The sequence below is a fragment of the Nicotiana tomentosiformis genome, chromosome 1 (genome assembly GCF_000390325.3).
Source record: "Nicotiana tomentosiformis chromosome 1, ASM39032v3, whole genome shotgun sequence".
In the NCBI taxonomy this organism is placed as follows: domain Eukaryota; kingdom Viridiplantae; phylum Streptophyta; class Magnoliopsida; order Solanales; family Solanaceae; genus Nicotiana; species Nicotiana tomentosiformis.
Window position 1 is genome coordinate 81,598,787 of NC_090812.1, and position 23,083 is coordinate 81,621,869.

The following is a 23,083-nucleotide window of genomic DNA, read 5'->3' on the forward strand; positions in this document are numbered from 1 at the left end:
TATGAGTATTAATGGTATTAATTGCTCTTTATGGTTGATAATCATAACTGACACATTCGTAACTGTAAAGGCCTTATAACAACTCTGATTCCCTTTCCTTATTTACTGTTGGTTCGTGAATCTTCTTTCTTTTTTGTCTTGATTCATTCCGCTCGTGCCTCTTCAACAGCTGTTTAGGCTCGGTCATTTATTCTTTACTGTCTCGTGGATGTTTACTCCGCATCTTTCTTGTTCCATTAATTTCATTAATGGAATACGCCAATTGTCACTTCACCATTGCTCCACGCATCATTCTTTGTCAGCTCAGTAAGGTTCCACGTGTGACACCTTTTTTCCATTAATACAGATAGTACCCTCACTTTCTGAGTATTCTTCAATTGAATATTCGAGAAGTGGTAAGTATTTATGGCGGGAATTCTTTGCTGCCGCTTTTCGAGTATCACTGCGTTTTCTTCGTATGCCACGTCTATTCAATGCATATGCCACGTGGCTCTTGACGATTGGTTCTGCAAGTTTTCATCGCTTTTTAGAGTTTTACCGCGGCTGCGTCCCTCACGAAGTGACGGTTTCATTATGACGCTTCATAATGACCTTCTTTTAATGATGATTGTGCCTTCTTATAAATACTTCATTCTTCTTTGATTTCTCGAATGAAATTTTAAATACTTCCCAATTTGGACTCAATTTTCCTGCATTAGTTGCTTTTGTTGATTGAAACACCTTTTTGAGGACGAAGTCCTCAATCTTGAAGTATCTCAAATTAGCTTTCCTGTTGTAGTATCGCTCAATCATTTGTTTCTGAGCCGCCATTCTTATTAGTGTCGCTTCTCTCCTTTATTCCAGTAAATCCAAATTCATTCGCATCTCTTCCTCATTTGATTCCTCGGTTGTTTGTGTATACCTTGTACTTGGTTCACCTATCTCAACTGGAATTAAGGCTTCAGCACCATAGACAAGTGAAAACGGAGTCTCTCATGTGCCTGTTTTTGTTGTCGTTCGATAAGCCCATAAAACTCCTGGTAGCACTTCGCGCCATTTGCCTTTTGACTCTTCTAATCTTTTCTTTAAATTATTAATAATAACTTTGTTTGTTTACTCAGCTTGCCCATTGGCCACAGGGTGGTAAGGTGAGGACGTTATCCGTTTAATCTGCCAACTCTGAAAAAATTCTGTGATTTTTGTGCCTATGAATTGTGGGTCTCCGAACCGGCAGATAATGTTTCTCCAAATAAAGTCCATAACTTTTTTTTCTCGCATCTGTTTAAAAGCTCCTGCCTCTACCCATTTTGAAAAATAATCTGTCAATACTAATAAAAAAACGTACCTTTCCTTTAGCTTAAGGTAAAAGACCCATGATATTCATCCCCCACTTCATGAAAGGTCATGGAGAAATAACCGGATATAACAGCTCCGCTGGGCGATGCATATTGTTACCATATCGTTGGCATTTATCACATTTGGCCACAAAATTTTTCGCATCTTCTTTCATTTTTGGCCAATAGTATCCTGCTCTTATTAGAGTTTTCACCAATGATCTTCCTCCAGCGTGATTGCCACAATGTCCCTCATGTACTTCTCTCATCACATATTCCATTTGAGAATGTCCGAGACATCTTGCTAAAGGTCCTCCAAACATCTTTCGGTATAATTTCCACGACTCAGACAGTACCGGGCAGCTTTTCGGCGAAGTAACTGAGACTTTTTTTTGTCTTCAGGTAAAATTACGTACTGCAAAAAGTTAACAAATTCGTTTCTCCAATCCCAAGTCAAATTATTAAAATTTACCTCATTTTTATCTTGGTCGAGTGTCGAATGAAACAAATGTATTACTATAGCATTTTCTGCATTTGTTATTTCCGCAACAGACGCGAGGTTGGCTAATGCATCTGCTTCTGCATTTTTCTCCCTGGGTATTTGCACGATTTTTCATGACTAGAACTGTCTGATTAATTCTCGTGCCTTTTCCAAGTATTGTTGCATTCGTGCCTCTATTGCTATGTAAGTCCCCTGCATTTGGTTAACTACTAGTTGCGAATCACTTTTGATTATAATTTGCTCTATACCGAGTTCTCATGCTAGTCCCAAACCTGCAATCACAGCATCGTACTCCGCTGCATTGTTAGTAATGGGATAGCATTTTATTGCTTGTCTTATGATTTTTCCCGAAGGTGGGATTAAAACAATACCTAAACCCGCTCCTTTAACATTCGAGGAGCCATCGGTAAATAAGATCCAAGTCCCCGGATCAGATCCGGTAAATACCTGTAGTTCTTTTTCTGCTTCACGAACTATACTTGTGCTGAAATCTGCCACAAAATCTGCTAAAACTTAAGATTTTATTGCAGTTTTAGGCTGGTATATGATATCATATTCACTGAGTTCTATCGCCCATTTAGCTAACCTACCGGATAGTTCTTGTTTATGCAATATATTTCTTAGAGAAAAATAATTACTACAGAGATAGGATGACATTGAAAATAAGGTCTCAACTTTCTAGATGCTATAATTAATGCTAAAGCAAATTTTTTCAAGTGAGGATATCGTGTTTCAGCATCCAATAAAGATTTGCTAATATAATAAATTGGAGATTGTTTACCTCTATCTTCTCGCACCAATACCGCACTTACCGCCATTTCTGATAAGGCAAAATAAACGAGTAGCCTTTCTCCATCCTTCGGTTTAGCCAATGGGGGTGGATTTGACAAATATGATTTTAGATTTTTGAGAGCTTGTTGGTATTCGTCAGTCCACTCAAATTGGTTTTGCTTTTTCAATACTGAAAAGAATTTAAAACTTTTCTCTGAAGATTTGGAAATAAATCTTCCCAAAGCTGTTATCCTCCATGTTAACCTCTACACCTCTTTTTTACTCGTGAGTATGTCAGGTATCTCCTCAATAGCTTTGATCTGTGCAGGATTCACTTCAATGCCCCTGTTAGAAACAAGAAAGCCTAAAAACTTACCTGAAGCCACACCAAAAGCGCATTTTTCTGGATTTAGCTTCATATTGTATTTGCGGAGAATTTCGAAAGTGCTTGAAAGGTGTTGAAAATGATCCCCTGCTTGTGTTGACTTGACTAACATATCATCAATGTAGACTTTCATTTCTCCTGTTAGGAAAAAAAAAAAAAAGCCTAAAAACTTACCTGAAGCCATGCCAAAAGCGCATTTTTCTGGATTTAGCTTCATATTGTATTTGCAGAGAATTTTGAAAGTGCTTGAAAGGTGTTGAAAATGATCCCCTACTTGTGTTGACTTGACTAACATATCATAAATGTAGACTTCCATGGTCTTTTCCAGGTGTTCTCGAAACATTTTAGTCACCAATCTTTGATACGTGGCCCCAACGTTCTTTAAATCAAAGGGCATGACTTTGTAACAATAAGTCCCCCTGTCTGTAATAATTGAAGTTTTTTCTTCATCTAGGGGATCCATCTTTATTTGATTATAACCTGAATATGCACCAAAAAACTTAATAGCTCATGACCTGCGGTAAAATCAATTAATTGATCTATATGCGGTAAAGGAAACGAATCTTTTGGACAAGTTTTATTTAGATCAATATAATCTATGCAAACCCGCCATTTTCCATTCTTTTTTGGAACTACCACAGTATTAGCTAACCAGTTTGAGTACTTTACCTCTCGTATTAATCCGATTTTTAAAAGTTTTTGTACCTCATCCTCAATCACTTGATTTTTGAAGGACCCTTAATTCCTTTTCTTTTGCTTGACTGGGGGATACAATGGATCTTCATTCAGTTTGTGGGTCATCACCTTCGGTGGTATACCTATCATATCTGAATGCGACCAAGCAAAGCAGTCTGTGTTAGCTTCTAAAAATTTGACTAATTTACCTTTCATTTCCGGGTTCAGTTTCGCTCCGATTAAACTTTTCTGTCTGGCAGTGCTTGAATAGTATGATAGCCTCGAGTTCTTCAATCGTTGTTTTGATATTTTCATTCTCTTCTGGTTCTTGAATAACATCGGGTCTTGAATCTACATTCGTCTGTCCTGAAACGCTTTCAGCTGAGGTTTGTATTATTATATCCTCCACTGAATTCTGTAGTTGTTATTTCTCATTTGTAACATTATTTGTTGTGCTTGAATCCGCCACTGAATTGATACTTTTAGAATCCTGCTGATCTCCACGGATTTGTAGAATCCCCCATTGCGAAGGAAACTTAATAACTTGATGTAACGTAGATGGTACAATGTCTACATCATGAATCCATGGCCTTCCAAGAATCATATTATAACCCATGTCAGTGTCTTATCACCTGGAATTTTGTATCCTTGATAACTTCTTCTGCAAATATGGTAAGCATTATTTCCCCTTTCGTGATAACACTTGAATTATCAAATCCAGATAAAGATCGTGCTTTTGGTACCACCTTATCGCCAGCTTACATTTCATTCACCACCCTTAGAAGAATAATATTTATGGAGCTACTTGGATCAATCAAAACTTGTTTTACATTAGTATCATGTACAAGCAAAGATATTACCAGCGCATCATTATGAGGAATTAACAAGCCATCCGCATCTGCATCATCAAATGTTATAATGTCTTCATCCAAAACATGGCGAACTCGCTTTCCATGAGTAATCGTGACTTTCGACGTCTTTTTTGCAGCTGTATATATCACACCATTGACCTCTTCTCCCCCGCTTATCACATTGACTGTTCTCTTTGGAGACGGAGGTTTTGGAGGCTCTTGTCTATTCTTCATATAGGATTGCTTGCCTTTCTCACTGAACAGGTCAGTTAAATAACCCTGCTTTAATAAATGCTCAACTTCACCTTGTAATAATCTACAATCTGTTGTTTTATGGCCATGATCGTTGTGAAACTCATACCAGAAATCTGAATTTCTTTTGCTCGGGTTTGATCTCATTTCTTTAGGCCACCGTACCTTATCTCCCATACTTCTTAAAACAGCTACCAATTCGAAAGTGCTGACATTGAAACTGTAATCTCCAATCCTTGTGTCTGTGTCAGAATCACTGCCTCGCGCATCTCGTCCATTTCTGAACCTAGATGATGAACCCGCATCTTTGTGCCTTGATCTAGGGTTAGACCATATGTTTTCCTGTTTAGACCGTGAATCCCGTCCCGCAGGTCCCATGTAAGGTTCGTACCTATTTTTTCGGACCTTTTTTTAGATTCTGAATGTCTCAAACTTGTTCTTTCATCGACCCTTGACTGTGTAATCGTATCTTCTTCTATCCGCAACTTTGTGTTATACCTGTTGTACACATCATTCCATTTTGTAGCTAGAAATTCTCGCAAACTTTCCTTAAGTCTTCTCGTAGCTTCTGAACTTTTTTCATTTAAATTGCTTGCGAATGCCATAACTGTCCAATTATCAGTTACTTGTGGTAGCATCATCCTTTCACGTTGAAATCTATCCACAAATTCCCTGAGTAACTCTGTATCTCCTTGTTTTACCTTAAAGATGTCTTCCATCCTTTTGTCAACCTTATGAGCTCCCGAATGTACTTTTATGAATGAATCTGCAAGCTCAACAAAAGAATTAATGGAGTTTTCACGAAAAAGAGAATACCATATTAATGCCTCTTTCGTGAGTGTTTCTCCAATTTTTTTGACCAAAACAGATTCAATTTCCTGCTTGGTTAAATCATTACCCTTTACGCTAGTTGTAAACGCAGTTACAAATCTCGTGGGTCGGTTGTCCCATCATATTTTGGAATATCAGGCATTTTGAACTTTTTAGGAATTGGCAGAGGAGCCGCACTCGGCTTCCAAGGTTGCTGCGAATACTTATCAATATTCAGACCTTTTATTACGGGAGGTACGCCTGGTATTTGCTCTATGCGATCGTTCTGCTCTTTCAACTGTTTCTGCAAAGTTAGTACCAAACTTTGTAAATCTGAGTTATTAGGTATACTTGACCTCCCGTCACGGGATTCATTAGGAACTCCTCCACTTCCAGAATTATCGAGCCCCGAGCGTGGATTTCTAAAGTCGTTGTATTGGCTGGTGGAGGGGTTTGCGGCGTGTTAGGCAACCCCCAAACAAAGGTCTGAAGAGCATTATTCACGTGTTCCGCAATCAACTGCTTTAGAATATTTTGTTCTACGGTTTGTTCATCACCTTGTTGATCATTAGCGTGTGACGTGGATCTCTCAAGTGATCCTCCTCGGGACTGGCGAGGGGATTCTGTTGGAGAGTGATGTGGTGGTGTTCTCTCTTGAAGGTTTAGTTGGTTATTGTCGTTACCAGTTGATATAATTTAGTTGTGAGAAAGAAGGATTTGAAAAGTAAAAAGATTATTAGATTCCTGGTAACAGAACCAATTTGTTTAACCAAAAAATAGGATCTTTGGTCAAAGCCTATATTTAGAAGAAATCAGGCTACTAATAACCGAATAATACCTTACTTCCTCAACAATCCGCTTGAAAAGAAATAAAAATAGCAATGTGAATTAGTAAAAAAGAAATAAGGAATGGAATGATAATCTATCCCTCAAATTAAGTAGAAGACTTTTTGAAGCAAGAAAATGTAAGTATATTTCAATAGTGCTCGGAACTTGTCCTTACAAGTGAGATTCTATATCCTTATATAGGAGTATCCAATTATAACGTTTCCCCCTATTTATGACGAATTCATTATGAGCATTAATGGTATCAATTGCTCGTTATGGTTGATAATCATAACTGACGCATTCGTAACTGTAAAGGCCTTGTAACGACTCTGATTCCCTTTCCTTATTTACTACTAGTCAATGAATTTTTCTTTTTTTTGGTCTTGATTTATTCTGCTCGTGCCTCTTTAACAGTTGTTTAGGCTCGATCATTTGTTCTTTACTGTTTCGTGGGTGTTTACTCCGCATCTTTCTTGCTCCATTAATTTCATTAATGGAATACGCCAACTGTCACTTCACCATTGCTCCACGTATCATACTTTATCAGCTCAATAATGTTCTATGTGTGATACCTTTTTTCCACCAATACATAAATATTCATAACTGAGCCTTACGAAGGACATATGATCGAGCAAAATGAAGGAAACCGAAAATAGCAATAGAGGAGTGATAATAGTTTACTTTGTATACTGCAAAAAAGTAAGAATAATTAACTAGTATAATAGTTTATCTAACCGCTTAAAAAAAAATAGCTGGCGAAGATATAATATATGTGTAATTCATATATAATATGTGTATATGATGATCGAAAAAAAATAAACAATAAATCTGATAGATTATTATGGAGAGATCAGCATGTCTAGTCATATTTACCCTAGCCCGATAAACAAGTACTTAGGAATGGACAATCTACTTAATTGTCTATGTCTTATCACAATAATTTGATTATTTCGAATCAACGAAAACATAAAGAATTCAACGGAGCTTATTTGAATCTATACGAACTCTGCACAGAATCTCAATGATGAGCACCTAGAAAATATATTAAGTTGGTGAAGAGCAGGAGAAGATGCACATTTACAGGCAATATAATATTGACCAATTATTCTTTGACAAAATGTCAATAAATGAATTATAATAATTAAAACATAAACTATAATGCGCCTTATTTTAATCTGGTGCGCGTTTCAACCAGAAATTCATGAGACCAACAACATGAGAAAGATGGAGCAATTTTGTCATATATTCTGTTTAAAACCCGAGGAAACAGATAAACATCTCAAGTGTCAAAACGGGCTAATTTAAAAAAGAAAACCCCACTTCAATCTAAAATACTTCCTCCGTCTCATATTATGTGATATGTGTCGTGTTTCTCACACCCCTTAAGAAATATTAATTAGAAAAAAAATTGAACTATTGTACCCTTATTTATGTCATAAGATATAATCTCTCTTCATTGAATATTTATTCTATTTACGTGTTATCTCCATCTTCAAGAACAATTTTTACTAAGGATAAAAAAGGGAAAAAAAATTAATTTTGTTTTGAACTTTTAAAATGACAAATAATTTGAGATAACTATTTTTAGTAACCACGACTGTTAATATGAGACGGAGGGAGTACTAGATTACAAATTTTGATGGACAATTTTCCATTTTTGGATGACCTAAATATTGGTTAAAAAAATGACCTAAAATCATGAACAAAGTCCACGGTACATGGGACGTATGCTATTTCAACTCTCGCTCTGAGTTTTTCTTATTTACATTCCAGTGGAATAATAATTTGAAAATTGATCAAAATAGCTATAAATTATTATGGCAAGCAACCATCACACGCAAAAGAATAAAAAATAAGCAAGATAATTTATAACTAATACAAGTCAGGAAAAGAAAAAAGTAAAAGGAAAGTACATAAAAGAAAAAGGGTTGGTGTAAACTAGGGGTGCTTATCGGACAGATCGGATGAATATTTATGTTTAACGGTTCGACTTATCGGTTATTGATTTATAAATATAATAATACGCTAGTTAACCAATAGGACATCGAGCGAATTGGTATTGGATTAGGAATTATCGAACGATTTATCGGCTAAATCAAATAGATAATAAAAAGGAAGTATATAACTAGAGATAACAAAAAAATTAGGTCTAGATGTATTCATATACTAGTATTTTCTAATCCATGAGACATGCAATATTCAGTACAACGGAGAGAAAATAAGTATGCGGTATGGAAAAAAATTGACAACTCAATTAAAAGAATAAATATTTTTTAGGGGGAAAACAAGCTAGTTAACTAATGCACAAACAAAATCTCCTTCTTATCTCATAGAAAAATCTATAACAAATCTCCTACTTATCTCGTAGAAAAATCCATGTGACATGCAATTCATGTCTGACCAAATACATGTTTGAACATTGAAGAGCTAACTGTTGATGGATACGACTACTGCCGGTGTTGAATTGAATTGAGAAATTATGAATTTAGGGTTTCAAGTAGTACTTTATATACATAGGGGTAAAAGTATAAATATAATAATTCTTAACGGGTTAACGATTTATCTGACAAAGAAATTGAGTAATCCGCCCCAAAACTGTTAAGTCGTTAATTATAAAATTTTAATCCGTTTACCAATCATTGCTCCAATAACCTGATACCAATAAGTCAATAAATTAATTTTATGTTTCGATTAACGGTTACTGTTCGATTTTGAACCGCGGTAGTGTAAACCATTATTCAGCCAAGCTTTTAATAGAATTATGGATTTATTAAGCCAAGATTTCAATAGAACTATTCAGTCAAAATTTCAATAGTATTACTCTAATAAATTTTATGTGGCGAAAATTCAAATTAATTGTGTGAAGAGTCACTTCTTTGGAGTGAAAAGAAAAGAGAAAAAAAGTGAAACACATGAGACAGCCAAGTGGCTAAGTAAAAGACAAAGTTGCTCATTGTGCACCGCTAATTCATTCCGTAAAAACATAATTTACAATCGGCCCCTCAAATAGGTATAAATAACAATTGAGTCATGAGATTTACCAGAGAGGTACAGACGGAGCTGAATTTTGCAGTAGCAGCAAGTGTTGAGCATGTGTGTGTGGAATATTGATTAGTGGCCCCTTCTGTTTCCTCCATTCTTTTTCTTCCGCCATTAAACGATTTGACAATACATCTCAACTCCCCCTTTTTAGCCCTTTCTAGGGTTCCTCTTTTTTCATTACCTGTGACCCCATTTTCTCTCTTTTTCTCTCCTCTTCATCAGACTCTGCTTCACTGTAAGTGCTTTCTTTTGTCTTTTTCAGTTATTTTTTATCATTTAAACTCTTAAATTCAATTTAATTTTACTGCTCTATTAATGATTTGGCAACATCTGGATACATGGTTTCTGTGCTTCTTGTGTTTTCTGAAGAGAGATACGTTTTGATTTTTTTGTCAGAATTTCAATTTCAAGATTTGGGTTTTCCTCGAAAATTATAATTATGCTACTTTTTGTGCTAAAGGTTTCAGCTTTACTACTTGTTTGATTGCATTTGCTTTCTGGGGTTTTGCCCTATTATTGACTGGACTTGTGGTTGGGATTTTTTAGTCTGCAAAGAGGGTCTCTTAATTGCTAGAAGGATTGCGATAGGCTGGCAGCCAGTGTATGAATCTTCACATTACATGATTTTTAATGAAGTAAAGTGGTCAGTTAGGATTCATTTAGCAGACACCAACTTTTTCAATTCAATTCAATTTTACTGCTTCATTAATGATTTGGTAAAACTTGTTTGCTTCTTGTTTTGTGAAGAGTCATAGGTTTTGATGTTTAATTTTTGTAAGAGTTTTGATTTCAAGATTTGAGTTTTTCCCTTAAAGTATAATTAAGCTACTTTTTGTGGTAAAGTTTTGAACTTTGTGCCTTGTTTTGTTGGATTTTCTTTCTGGGGTTTTGCCCTATTATTGAGTGGACTAGTTGTTGGCGTTTTTAGGTTGAATGAGGTATGTAATCTTTTAGGGCATCAGACTCGGCTTCAGTGTAAGTGCTTTTTGTCTTTTCAGTTATTTTTGATGATTTAAACTCATTAAATTCAGTTCAATTTTACTGCTTTGTTAATGATTTGGAAGCATATGAATACATGGCTTGTGTGTTTCTTGTTTTTGTGAAGAGTGATAGGTTTTGATGTTAAATTATTGTCAGAATTTCGAATTCAAGATTTGGGTTTTCCTCAAAAATTATAACTACGCTACTGTTGTACTGTTGTTGCTAAAGATTTCAACTTTATGCCTTGTTTTGTTGCATTTCATTTCTGGGTTTTTTTTCCTTTTATTGACCCAGACTAGTAGTCGGGATTTCATAGTTTGAAGGCAAAGGTGGATCCAGGATTTGAATTTTATAGGTTCGAGTATGGGGTTCTATCACAACCTTGATATTATTTGTACTTGTTTTGTAAAAATTTTAACACGTATACATGGTTCGAGCCAATAACCTGAACTCTACATCCGCCCCTGTTTGAATGAGGTATTAAATTTGTGTAGAGGGTCTCTTAATTGCTAGTGTTTTGTGCAGATTGTGAGTGACCCTTCTGGCTACCACTTTTGGGATTGCTATGATGGCTGATGGAGAGCTGGAATTTTCTAACCAAGAAATGTTATCAAGTTCGAATTTTGGTGAATTTAGTAGTTCCATGGACAGCTTTTTCAATGAGATTCTCAAGGATACGCATGCCTGCACTCACGCCCACACTTGCAACCCGCCTGGCCCTGATAATTCTCACACACACACTTGTTACCATGTTCACACCAAAATTGTGCCTCCCTCGGAGGAGGACGAGGATAAGAACCCCAGTGATGATACTGCAGAGTCTTCAGAGAAGAAAGGAAAGAAACGACCTGTGGGTAATAAGGAAGCCGTTCGAAAGTATCGTGAGAAAAAGAAGGCTCGGGCTGCTTCGTTAGAGGATGAGGTTATCAGATTGAGGGCTATAAATCAGCAACTATTCAAGAGGCTGCAGGGTCAGGCTGTATTGGAAGCTGAGGTTGCTAGGCTCAAGTGCTTGCTTGTCGACATCCGAGGAAGGATTGAAGGGGAAATTGGATCATTTCCATACCAGAAGCCGATGAAGAGTGGCAATGTATATCAGAACGTAGTTAATCCTAACATTCCTGGATCATATGTGGTGAACTCTTGCAACCTACAATGTGATGATCAGGTTTATTGCCTCCATCCAGGTGCAGAAGTTAAAATCTCAGACGGCACTGTATTAAATGGACAAGGCTTCAATAACTGTGAATTTGAGACTCTCCAATGCTTGGGTAATCAAACCTCTGGAATGGAGGAGGTTCCTTGTCCTGTGGATAATGGCACACCTACTCCTACTGCCAACACTTCTGGTCGAAGCAAGAGAAAAGGTGAGTTGATGTCATTTCCTCTTAAAGTTGATATTAACTGAAAATTGGACTATCTTAAGTATTTTGTACCACCTTAACTGAGCATTGTCCGTCAGCTCACATGAGCACGGTTACCATTTGGAACTAGGACTAATGTAACCTTATCTCACGAAAGGATGTCTTTATTGTGTACAATAACATCGTCTAGTTGAGCCATTACATCGTCTAGTCGAGCCATTACTTTTTTTCCACTATAACTAATATAATCCATTAATCAAATGAATATCTTCAGTCTCGTGTTCATATAAAATGGATGGAGGATGTGTATATATATAAATTGTTTGTATATCTAAATTGTTAGTATATTTTATCTGTGTATGTCTATAGGGATTTTATTTGTAATAATATGATTTGCAAGTAAATGAAATGGGTGACATTGTTTTAATATGATTTGCATACACTTACATGCTTAACAGTACTCGCCAAGCTTTGAGAATAACAATTTTGACATTACCCAAAACTGAATACTGGGCTTAAAATAATAAAAAGGATGATTTTGTCCCTCCGTTTCAAAAAAAAAAAAAAAAAAGAATAAAAAGTAAAATTGTTGTAATTATGCAAATTCTATCTTAAGATTCTGATAAATGTTTCCCCTCAAGTCCCGAGGAATTGTTTGTAATTAGATATATGTGTACAAAAGAAAAAATGAGCTCCGCTAATACCTGCTAGTGTGGAGTGACGACAAGGAAAGAGTTCGAGAAAGTTTGGATCACAACACCATGGTGCAGAATATGGTGCATTCTGAAAGAAAGGAATCAAAGATGCTTTGAAGATAAAGGGAGTCTGATATTTGCTGGAAGTAGAGCATCTACTGGATGCCATGTAAAGGAAAATTTTGGCTAACCGTATCACAAAAAGAAAGAAAAACTTGCTCTGCTTGATTACCAGACATATTTATCTTGGACTGAAATCCTAAATAATGATGACATGAAGGGTTTAAAAAGCAAAAGTTTGCAACCTATTGTGCCTTCTATGTAAGCTTGTAAACTTTGTTAGTTCCTTAAATGCAAATAAGCTGAACAAGAAACAGGTTAATGTACTAGTGTAGAATGACAAGTCGTTTTTTTTCAAGCTGCCTGACTCCTCCTTTATGTTGATCTTTCCTTTGCTTTTTCAGGAGGCGCACGTACAACAACAGCAAGTTGATGAACTGCACAGGAGAAGCATCTTTGTTCTTGGGAATAAGTACGTTTTGTTATGTGCTCTCTCTTGGGATTTCTTCCCAGCTTATCTACTTTGTTGAGTTCAATTATAATCTCCTTCGGGCTGTTGAGTTGGTGGCCTAGTACTTATTTATCAAGAGTCATGTAAAGCAGAACAAATTGAAGGAATATAGCTAGCAGAACTCATGAAGAGGATACCAAGAGTTTTGGTTTTCTGTGAAGATCTGGAAGCTTTTTATTCCTCAGTGTTGTATTTGTTCATTCTTTTTGATGAATATCTTCACCTATTGCTTATGGATCTTTGAATTGATAAGTTGTCTGTTCCTATATTATGTGAATTTGAAAGCACTAAATTTGGAATAGATGGTGGCTTTGTTTATTGCTCGTGGTTCTACTTTTAAGTGAGTCAAAGTTCAAACACTCTTGACAAATTATTGAAGTGCATTTGGTTGGTTCCTCAGTTCCCGTTCTCTACTTCTCTTTGTTTTACTTCCGGGACCACATGGTGTGTTCAGTAGTTTCAAAAGATCTCGTGAAGTAGAAACCATGAGTGATGAAATATGTAGTATTACAAATTATGTGTGTTTGGGTTATTAGGTGTCAAAAATCAAAGTCGGTTCGTGGAGTGGTTGGTAGGTTAAGAACAAAATTTGAAATTGATGTTTCAACTTCACATTATACGCTATAAGAATTGAGGTTTTCAAGTGTGGTGCGGTGCTATAGCTAACCATTGGTTGTGTGTTTAATTATTTTTTGCTCCGTTAGATCCATCATGTAGACTTAGCTTGGGATTGAGCCATTGTTGTCTAGGCGTAGTAATAGTAATAGTTTCGTTAGACCATATTTGGAGCAGCCAGCAGGCAAATGGGTAGCTTTCGCTGATGACCTGACATTGGCTCATTTCTATTGAAGTACATTAATATTGTGGCGTTTGGAGTTAGTAATACAATTACTGTGTACGGTGAAGCTTAATATTTTAATTTCCCCTGGAAAGCTGGGCGAAGTATTGAGATTTAAGTTTGGTGACTTTAACTTTACCTTGTTCAAGTGTTGTATCAAAATTCAAATGGTGGACATGGCATCTGAATATTACATTTTGCAAAATAGAAGTTGGTGGGAGTGTTGTTACTTCTCATTCCCAATAGAGGAAAAGAGAGTGTTCAATACAAAGGGAATATATATGGATTTCTCATGGAACAGGAATGAGAGGGGATCGAATTTTGAGCATTTCCTGTATATAGAACTAGTACTAGTATTATTATCGACGAGACTCTGCATAAGTTAAATATTGTTTGAAACCCATCTCTTATTACGTTGTTTAGTAGACTTATTTGTTTTCTTCTATATTAATAGAGTTTGTCGTCTATGTTTTGGTCTTGGTGAGTTACAATTGACAACTTTAGTGGCCACAAAAAGCTTCATAGATTTTATGGGACATTGAAATTCGAAGATAAGGAGATAAGAAGAGGACATTCATGATATTAGGTTTTGTTTATGTTCATTTGATCTTTGGTATAACAAAGGAACTTCAGTAAAACACTTTCTTCCCAAACGACAGATATTTTTCTTGCGCGAGTCCACAACTGATCTACATTTTGCCACCTTTTTTCCTTTTCTCTGTATTCTTCCGTTCTCCTTAATTTTTCCATCTTTGGCGGAGATATCAGATTACCTTCTAGGTTGATGTCACTCAACATTCCTAAAAAATAAAAAGAACCACAAAGACGCAGTGTAAACTCTGAATCAAGACCAGTGTCTGGAATCGGGGCCAGGCATTTTCTTTCCCTAATTAACATGCAATGCCACATACTGTTCATAAATCTGCAACTAATTAACTTAATAGGCAATGCCAAGCACAAGTAAATATCGGTGGCGCTCTTCTAGTTCATAACAATGGCCACATACTAACGGAGGAGAAAATGCCACAAAAGTTAAACATCCAGAGTCTGGAGAACTCAGCAGTCGCCATTGTCATCGTCATCATGGTAGATGCTCTCAGCCATCTGCCACACTTGGATAGTATTGTCTTCTGCAACACTTGTAATGACCCATGGCTCGTTCTTGTTCCATGAAAAGTCAGAAATCTTTGCTTTGTGACCACCATGAGAGAAGAGAAGTTCAGAGGGCCCATCTTCAGCTTCCCCTTCCAATTGCTCGTCACCAATCCTGAAGACATAAAACCAAATCAAATCAATCATTATTCGAGTAGAAAGATAGGTGAGTAAACAAAGACAGTTTATAATAAGGTGCAGTTGAGTATTCTTGGGTTATTCTCGTTGTGTTGTGGGATTCATTTCATGCATGAGGTACCTGTTAAGATCCCAGACCATCAACCTTCTATCACCAGCTGAAGATGCCAGTACGGTCTCATGATTAGGATCCCATTCTACCTGAAATACCTCATCCCTGCAAAAAATCATTATGGTTTAGTGAGAAAAGCTTTAGCATTTGCAGAAACAAAAGGTAGTGCAGTCATTCAATTTAGAATGCATGAGAATTAAGAGAAGAGTCCGAATAACTGCTGGGTAAGTCCAACGCCTGACAATCAAGAGTCTCCAGCTATTGTTGACAAAACAGTTACACAGTCTGGAAAATTATTATAATGAACTAACATAGAGGTATCCTATTACAATGTCATCAAATAAACTTTTCTCAATGCTGTAGCATGTAAGAAAGGAGGAATTAGCTGAGGAAGAGCATCAGCAGGGGTCAAAAGCAACAAAAGATTTGACCATTTTCCATGTACAAGGGAAAAATTACTCAGCAAGGGCATAAAGTCAGCACCATTTCAATTTTCAAGTAACTTTAATGAATACGTCGTAGCTTTCATTGCTTTTGTTTCAAAAGGAGCTTATTTTGCTTGTTAGTCGATCCAAACATCAATAAGTCAATCAGCAGCAGAGACAAGCATCATAGAACTGTGCTTTGCATAGTTTCTATGCCATAAAGACAAGGGAGTGACTTCACAGTTTGACTGCGCTATATTTGAAAACTCATATGTAAAGCTGAAGAACATACGTGTGACTACCAAACACGTGCAATGGAGTGCTCAGCTTTCGCATGTCGAACAGACCGACAGTACTATCTGATGATGCTGTAGCAAGAACCCACTCATTATACGAGTTGAAGGATAAATAATTCACCTGAAAAGTGGAAGAAAAAACAAGATCAGCAAGACTACATAACCGGGAAAAATGTTGAGAAAAGATTGTTCAGACAGTGAACATGTTATTCACTTTCTGATCTCGCAATTAATTAATGGATGTGAATCAGGTGACCAGTTTAACAACTCTTGAACAGATACAATAGAATCACTAACATGTCTTAAGAATTACCATAGTTAAAGGTGCCATAAGTTCCATTTACCCAAAACATCTGAATTGCCCTGTTCAATTGTTCCAAATGAAGCTTTCTTAATTTAACAGATACTGTTCACATGCCCTAGAAGACTCCTTGACTAGTTTCGTAACATCGTACACGAATCTAGTTCAGAGTGTGTCTTCTGTACGGCAATGAGAGATGTTTCAGAGAACATGAGTCATGGACCACATCCACTTTTTGTTCCTATTATGGTTTCTTCTGTTTCTTCATAACATCATGTTGGAAGCCTTGCTATAATGAGTACTTGAGGTACATTTAAGCATGACAGATAACCAAACATGAGATATGTTGATATTTCAACCTGTCTTGGTCTGCACTTAAAAGCCCAATATAAAAGGAGGCCAGCAATTTGTATTGTGCAGCCTTGAATGATGAATATTGAATCAGAATATGAGTACTTTCGGAAGTAGGGGTTGATTTTAGATTAGCCAAATTCAGAGTTAAGCTTTCATAGATTAAAGAGATAAGTATTCCACAGCCAATTATATATTTGATACTAATAATGTCCTCTAAACAATGTCACTCCAGAAAAGTCACAGTCAACCCTCATTCACATGGTTGAAGACTCGTTAAAGGAGAACCTTCCCTGTTATATATTTGGTGGGAAAGTATAGTTGCAAGAATAATAATAGGGAAACAAGCAATTAGAATAACATAGTCAAGATCAATGTCAATAATACAGATCAAACAGTGTTAAGTACAACATTTAGCAGATAGAAACTAAAAAGTAAAGAGAAGACACTTGCCTCTTTCTCGTGCACTACAACAGAGTGTTGAGATTTGTTTGTCCTCAAGTCCCAAATGATCAGACGACAATCATCTCCAACAGAACCAAATAGGTTCTCATTCTTTGGATGCCACGACACATCATCAACTACATCTGCATGTTCCTATACACAAAATAACAGAATTAAAATCTCATCTGCCACAGCAAGTACTTCACCTCCATAATTAACAAAAGTAACACAGTTGAATCAGCACATAAGCAAAAGTAATGGGGTGAAAAACATAGATCAATCTACCTCATATGTATGATGGGCCAGAAGCACTTTATGATGAGGCATTGCAGAAACATCCCACAAACAAATCTTTCGATCATCCGAACCACTCAAAAGATAACCCTCTTTAAATGGGCTCCACGATAAGCCATAACCTTCTTTATCATGCCCTCTAAGTCTAACATCAGGATCGCAAGATCCCCTTTCATGATCGAGTGGCTGTTTACCACTGTCAAAGACATAAACTTCAGCGCTACTGGTCTTTGCCGCAACTACAGCTGGCTTTTGTGGCATACATCTACCCCTATTCACTTCTCCATCAACATGTATCTTTTGTACTATCTCTACCTGTAAGCATTAAGAAAAAGATTTAACCACTTGTTTACATGTGTTAAGATTACAAAGATATTGCAACTAAAACTTCCTGTAATAAAACACTAATAGGCTCCTACAGTGGGGCGGATGCAGTTAAGGGACTTATGGGTAACTCGGACTCTATATATGTGCTAGAGATCCCTAAATAAGTACAAATAATAGATTTAGAATCCAGTAAGTCAAATGGGTAGTGATAGAACCCTAAACTCGAACCCATAATATTCAAATCTAGTATCCGCCTCTCCTCCTACGCATAAGCTCGTTCAGTCAAACAAAGCTCATTCATTTAGACATTTCACCAAACAGTTCTTATCAGTATATATAAGCATTACAAAGACGCATTTACACGCATCTTAAGGATATATTTTTAGCTAATACACAGGCTCGGAATATTTAATCTTAGGTGGAATTTTGTAGGAGATATCAATATTTAAACTAGAATAACTTAATGTAAGTATTTTTTACACTATCAATGTAATTTAATCACTAACATACCTTAGGGATTTGAGGGTTACTGAGATTGTGTTCGAGTCCTGAAGCAGGATTACGGGGAAGATGGACGTTAGCGACCATGAGATAATTGGGGAAATCATCGGAAGTGTGGGTCCCTAGAATGAGCTTGTGCGTTAAAAAGGAACCGCTGTCGACGGCAGCTGACGGAAGCCATTGAACGGTGAGAGAAGGCCATTCAAGGGCATGACAGATGACAAGGTCGTAAAGTAACGGCGTGTTCTTCTTCCAAACGGAGAATTCCTCTTCCACTTCTTCTTCCGTTCCTCCCGCCGCCTCCATTTCTGCTTCTGTCATTGATGAGAAATGAGGGTTTTGATTCCCGCCAAAAATGAAAAAGGAGTCTTCGAGAGGCGGTTGGAGAATTATTACCGCTATAAATACTGGTCTGTTACTTCATTGGATCACAGTGGGCTTGAGCCTATGGCCGTAGTCCAAGGTCCATTGGTATATCATCACTTGGGGTTAAGTTGTCAAATAATATATATATATAATATATTTTTTCGGCTATTATTTTAAGAGAAGTTATACAGTATCATTTTTCCAATTTTTAACCTTTGAGGCAAGTCACCTAAACAATGGGCAAAAATACTAAGTTTAATAAGAAAATTTTTAATTTTTGACCTTGAAGGTTTGCCCATTGATCACGTGACCTACCCCAAAAATGAAAAATTAAAGACCACTCCTTTTGATATCCTAATATTAAATAGTACAAGTGAAACCCCAGATTTTGAAACTCCAGAACAATTGCTATTTTTCAAACAAAAAAAAAGGCTGGAAGTGGCTAGTGGACGCTATTTTTTCCGGTGGAAATGACTTTCATGTGCTTATTATTTCTACTAGGATTAGAGTACACGCGTTGCGCGTGTACCTTATATCAATGAGTATATATTTTAATAAAATTACTAAATTATTATTAAAAAAAATTGAGTTATAAAACAAAGATTAAAGGCAAATTTGTCAGCTAATTGAAATGAAAATTAACATGCAAAAGACATGAACGTAAGGAAGCAACAGTAATTTGGTTGGTAAGTTTAAGACGTAAAAGAGAGAAAGCAAAATTAAGGGCCCAAATGAAAAATGGTCTATCCATTTACTTTGAAGCTTCCAAGTTTAGAACCTTGAAATAAAAAGAGAAAGGTTAAAAAATGCATATAAAGAGTTTGAAAAGTATACACAACGCATCTAATTGAGTAAGATATGTGAACTCTAATTTAATACTTAGATAAGAAGACTGTAACTATAAAACACCCAAAAAAAATATTTAAGAATATATGAGATAATTACTCTTAAATATTTAAAACTTAAGATAAAATAATATTTAAAAAATATATATATTGTAGCTAATATGGAACGAAAGTTTTTTTTTTTTGGAAGATTAAATAAATCTACAAGGGAGGGTGGTGTAGAGGGACCGTATGTAGAAGCAGCGAAAAAACATCCGGTATCTAAGCTTTGGTCCGAAGATGGACCATTACAAAAGGCATTGATAGTGCCTAAACTGTTAATATAAAAATAATGTATTGCTCTTTATATACCGATTAAAAGATTATACGTATAAATCGCTCTTCCTCTACTCACTTAGCCGATACATATTATCTCATCTACGTTAATAACTTTTAGATCTCTTTTATCATGAAGTCATTTTCTTTATTTATCCATAACGTGGTTTTTTGCATTGTGATGGATTGATTGGCAGATTTTTATTATATCTTTGCGTGCAATGATAAGGTACACCATCTTTTCCTATTGCTATATTAAGAATATTTTTGTTGTTAGTTTCTGCCTTAATTTAGTCCTTAAAACTAATGAAGGCTAATAATATACTAACTCAAGAAAGGAAGAAATTACGTTATCAAAGTCCTTAAAATCATCAGTTGATTATAAAAATACGTCTCATACATGATTGTGCTGTGTGTCACACCTCATTTTTTTCGGTGATAAGAGAGTTTTTTCAATTAAAGTGACATTGTTCGAAATGAGATTATTTATTTAATTCAGAGTCGTCACTTGGAATATTTATTATGGTGTCCCAAGTCACCGGTTTATTTTAAAATCCTAAATCGAGGAAATTGACTCTATTTTTACGGTCCGCGAACAGAGAACACCGGGTAAGAAATTCTGTTAACCCAGGAGAAGGTGCGAGGCACTCCCGAATTCCGTGGTTTTAGCACGGCCGCTTTACAATTACACTTGGCTTAATTTCCTGATTATTACATGTTTAAAACCTTTTATGCGTTACCGCTTCTATACCGCTTTTATTTATTTTTAACCCTTTTAGTATTTATGTAATTTATTTGGACAAGTCGCGATGTCGCGCACTCGTTGTTTTGGTACATATTGCAAATCACGCCACGTGAAACGCACCCGTGATTCATAACATGTTTATTTTAATTATTTGAAGTTGTGGTCAAGTCGCGAGAAACGCGCACTTGAGTTGGAATTTACGTATCATGACTATGCCACGGGAACCGTACTCATAGTCACGATGATTTATTAATCGCGCCTAAAGCAACTAGCACGTGTTCATGATTTGTTTTTCCTTACGAGTTTGAGATCTTTGTAAGGTCAAGAGCTATGGATATTGTTGTGGAGGAAATGAAGTAAATTAATTATGAAAAAGTTGGCTAGCTTGTGAATGTTTATTTGTTTTTGGTCCCGGGCAACAATTAGCCCATAAATACGTTGGAAAAATCCAATTAAAGTCTTACACAAATCATGACCCAACCTAATCTCTTATAATTTTACTGCTAACTAATATTTGAAACTAGACTAAATTTATGGTAGTAATAGATAGATATGGGCAGAACCAATTTAGTCACTAAGATAGGAGTTCAAAATGAAATTAAAACATGCTAAAATGGAAAGCCATCACTTGATTGAATAAACAAGAAAAGTAGCAAATTAATACATATTCATCAATAAGATTAACCATATGAACTACCAAAAAGGATAATAAATTAATCTTAACAAATACTCAACATGATAACAAATTAATCTTAGCACACTCAGATGCAAACTCGACCATATCATACTCAAAGATAAATTAAAACAGAGTGACCCAGAACATTAATGAGAAAACAAAATAGAAAGAGAAGTGAACCTTTGTATTGATGATTGTGGATTTAAATTACAACCACTCAATGATCGGATAGCTCTCAACTGGACCCTTCGGACCGCGAAAAACTCGAGCGGAAAATCTCAACTTACAACCTCAATCGACCTTGCAAAATCGACGATTTAGTGGCTATTTTTGGAGCTTTTTTTTGGGAGGGGGGGATTAATGATGGCTCAAAAGTGGTCAAGGGCTGGTAGCTTTGGGGTGGGGAAGCTGCTGGTTTTTTCGAAAGAATGACACGAATAGAATTTTTCTAAGCGTAGAAGAAGCAAAAATATTTGTCTCCAAATCCCTCCCCTCTCTTTTTCCTTTGTCTCTCTCTTTTTTTCCCTCACATTTCTCTTCTATTTATAGAAAAAAATTCGGATTTTTTCGGATTTTTTTAATTAAAAAATTAATTTTTTTTAATTAAAAAGAATTCCCACTTCCCATTTTAAAAAAAAAATAATTCCCCAACTTTCTTTACTTTTATTTTTTAATTTTCTATTTTTTTACTTTTATTATATTTAAATTCCCATTTTTTTACTTTTCTTTTTTTATTTTCCACTTTTTTTACTTTTCTTTTTTTAATTTCCACTTACTTTTACTTTTTTTTAAAAAAAATTCAGCTACCTTTACTTTTATTTTTTAATTCCATCTTTCTTTTACTTTTTATTTTTTAAATTTGCACATTCTTTTACTCTTATTGTTTTTAATTTTCCACTTTCTTTTACTTTTTTATTAAATAATTTTCACCTACTTTTACTTTTACTTTTTAAATTCTATATTTCTACTTTTTCTATTTTTTTATTCCCATATGAAATATTATTTATTTATTTTTAAATATTTTTCGATTTTTTAATTTATTTTATTTTTAAATAAAGATAAAAATAAAAATAATACTAATACTAATAGTAATAATTGATATTTTAAATTATTATTAATTTTTACCCTATATATAAAAAAAGTGTAACAAAGCTACAAAATATATATTAAATTTCTGAAAATATTTACATAGTAGAAGGTGATAAAAATCCATGTGACTAATTTTTGACCAAACCATTATTCAAAAGGAAAAGAAATAAAAGATAGGGTGCAACCAAGTCTTGGTTTTGGACAGCCTACATATCACGGGTTATAGGGGAATCATGTCGTGTATAGTTCAAGAAGAATGGTAAAATGATGAGTTGAGTAGTCGGGTGAGTTTCCATCAAGGCTCCGGTCCGTTATCCTGCTATTATATCAAAATAAAAAAGAAACTAAATAAGTTTATCGGTTATGAGTTACAAGATTCCTATCTATGAGTCTTCTGAAACTTGATCTTGAGTCTTGACTGGTTCTTCATTCAGACTCTTATCTAAACCTTGATACTCGCTAGTTGTAGTTCTAGTTTATTGTTCTATAGGTTCTTCTAATCAAAACGGGACTCCAATGCTCGTGACTTCAATCATGTCTTGAGTATTCCACATTTTTTCAACTGCTTTTGCATTTTGGATTCACTTATTTTTTTTTTTCTTTTATTCTGAATTGAGACTTCTTCTTTTGGTCATCTCGAACCCTGTGCCTCGAGTTAAAACCTACTCAGACACCAAAAGAAACAAACAAACGAAATATTTTTGCCCAGTTTGCACTAGGAAAATTTCGTGAGTTATTGTAACAAAATTCTAAACTACTTCTTTATTGAAAGCAATAAAAGTCGGGAATGGTGCACCCCAAGAAAACAGAGAATAGGGATTAGAACCC

At 35.5% G+C, this 23,083-nt stretch overlaps 3 protein-coding genes across 6 annotated transcripts; 1 reads left to right on the forward strand and 2 right to left on the reverse strand.

Annotated features, from left to right (window-relative positions):
* Positions 1-4,404: 4,404 nt before the first annotated feature.
* LOC138907041 (uncharacterized) lies at positions 4,405-5,468 on the reverse strand. The gene is made up of 2 exons (XM_070197031.1): positions 5,248-5,468; positions 4,405-5,140 (listed from the first exon to the last, which is right to left on the reverse strand). Exons 1-2 carry the CDS (start codon positions 5,466-5,468, stop codon positions 4,405-4,407), a joined length of 957 nt encoding a protein of 318 aa, XP_070053132.1.
* A 3,948-nt stretch (positions 5,469-9,416) lies between these two features.
* LOC104117398 (basic leucine zipper 23-like) lies at positions 9,417-13,358 on the forward strand. 4 transcript variants are annotated; one of them, XM_070186155.1, is made up of 4 exons: positions 9,417-9,664; positions 10,358-10,408; positions 10,944-11,777; positions 12,934-13,358. In XM_070186155.1, coding segments are annotated over exons 2-4 (864 nt in total). In that variant the 5' UTR covers positions 9,417-9,664; positions 10,358-10,407; the 3' UTR covers positions 12,963-13,358. The 4 variants fall into 4 exon arrangements, with proteins under 4 accessions (XP_070042256.1, XP_009626745.1, XP_070042252.1 ...); XM_009628450.4 differs by having other exon boundaries at positions 10,358-10,404; positions 10,936-11,777; XM_070186151.1 differs by lacking the exon at positions 10,358-10,408 and having other exon boundaries at positions 9,417-9,668.
* Positions 13,359-14,732: 1,374 nt separating this feature from the next.
* On the reverse strand, positions 14,733-18,610 carry LOC104117399 (WD-40 repeat-containing protein MSI2-like). Its single transcript, XM_009628451.4, has 6 exons — positions 18,229-18,610; positions 17,383-17,706; positions 17,107-17,250; positions 15,998-16,122; positions 15,290-15,385; positions 14,733-15,145 (listed from the first exon to the last, which is right to left on the reverse strand). Exons 1-6 carry the CDS (start codon positions 18,538-18,540, stop codon positions 14,935-14,937), a joined length of 1,212 nt encoding a protein of 403 aa, XP_009626746.1. The 5' UTR covers positions 18,541-18,610; the 3' UTR covers positions 14,733-14,934.
* Between the last annotated feature and the right edge of the window lie 4,473 nt (positions 18,611-23,083).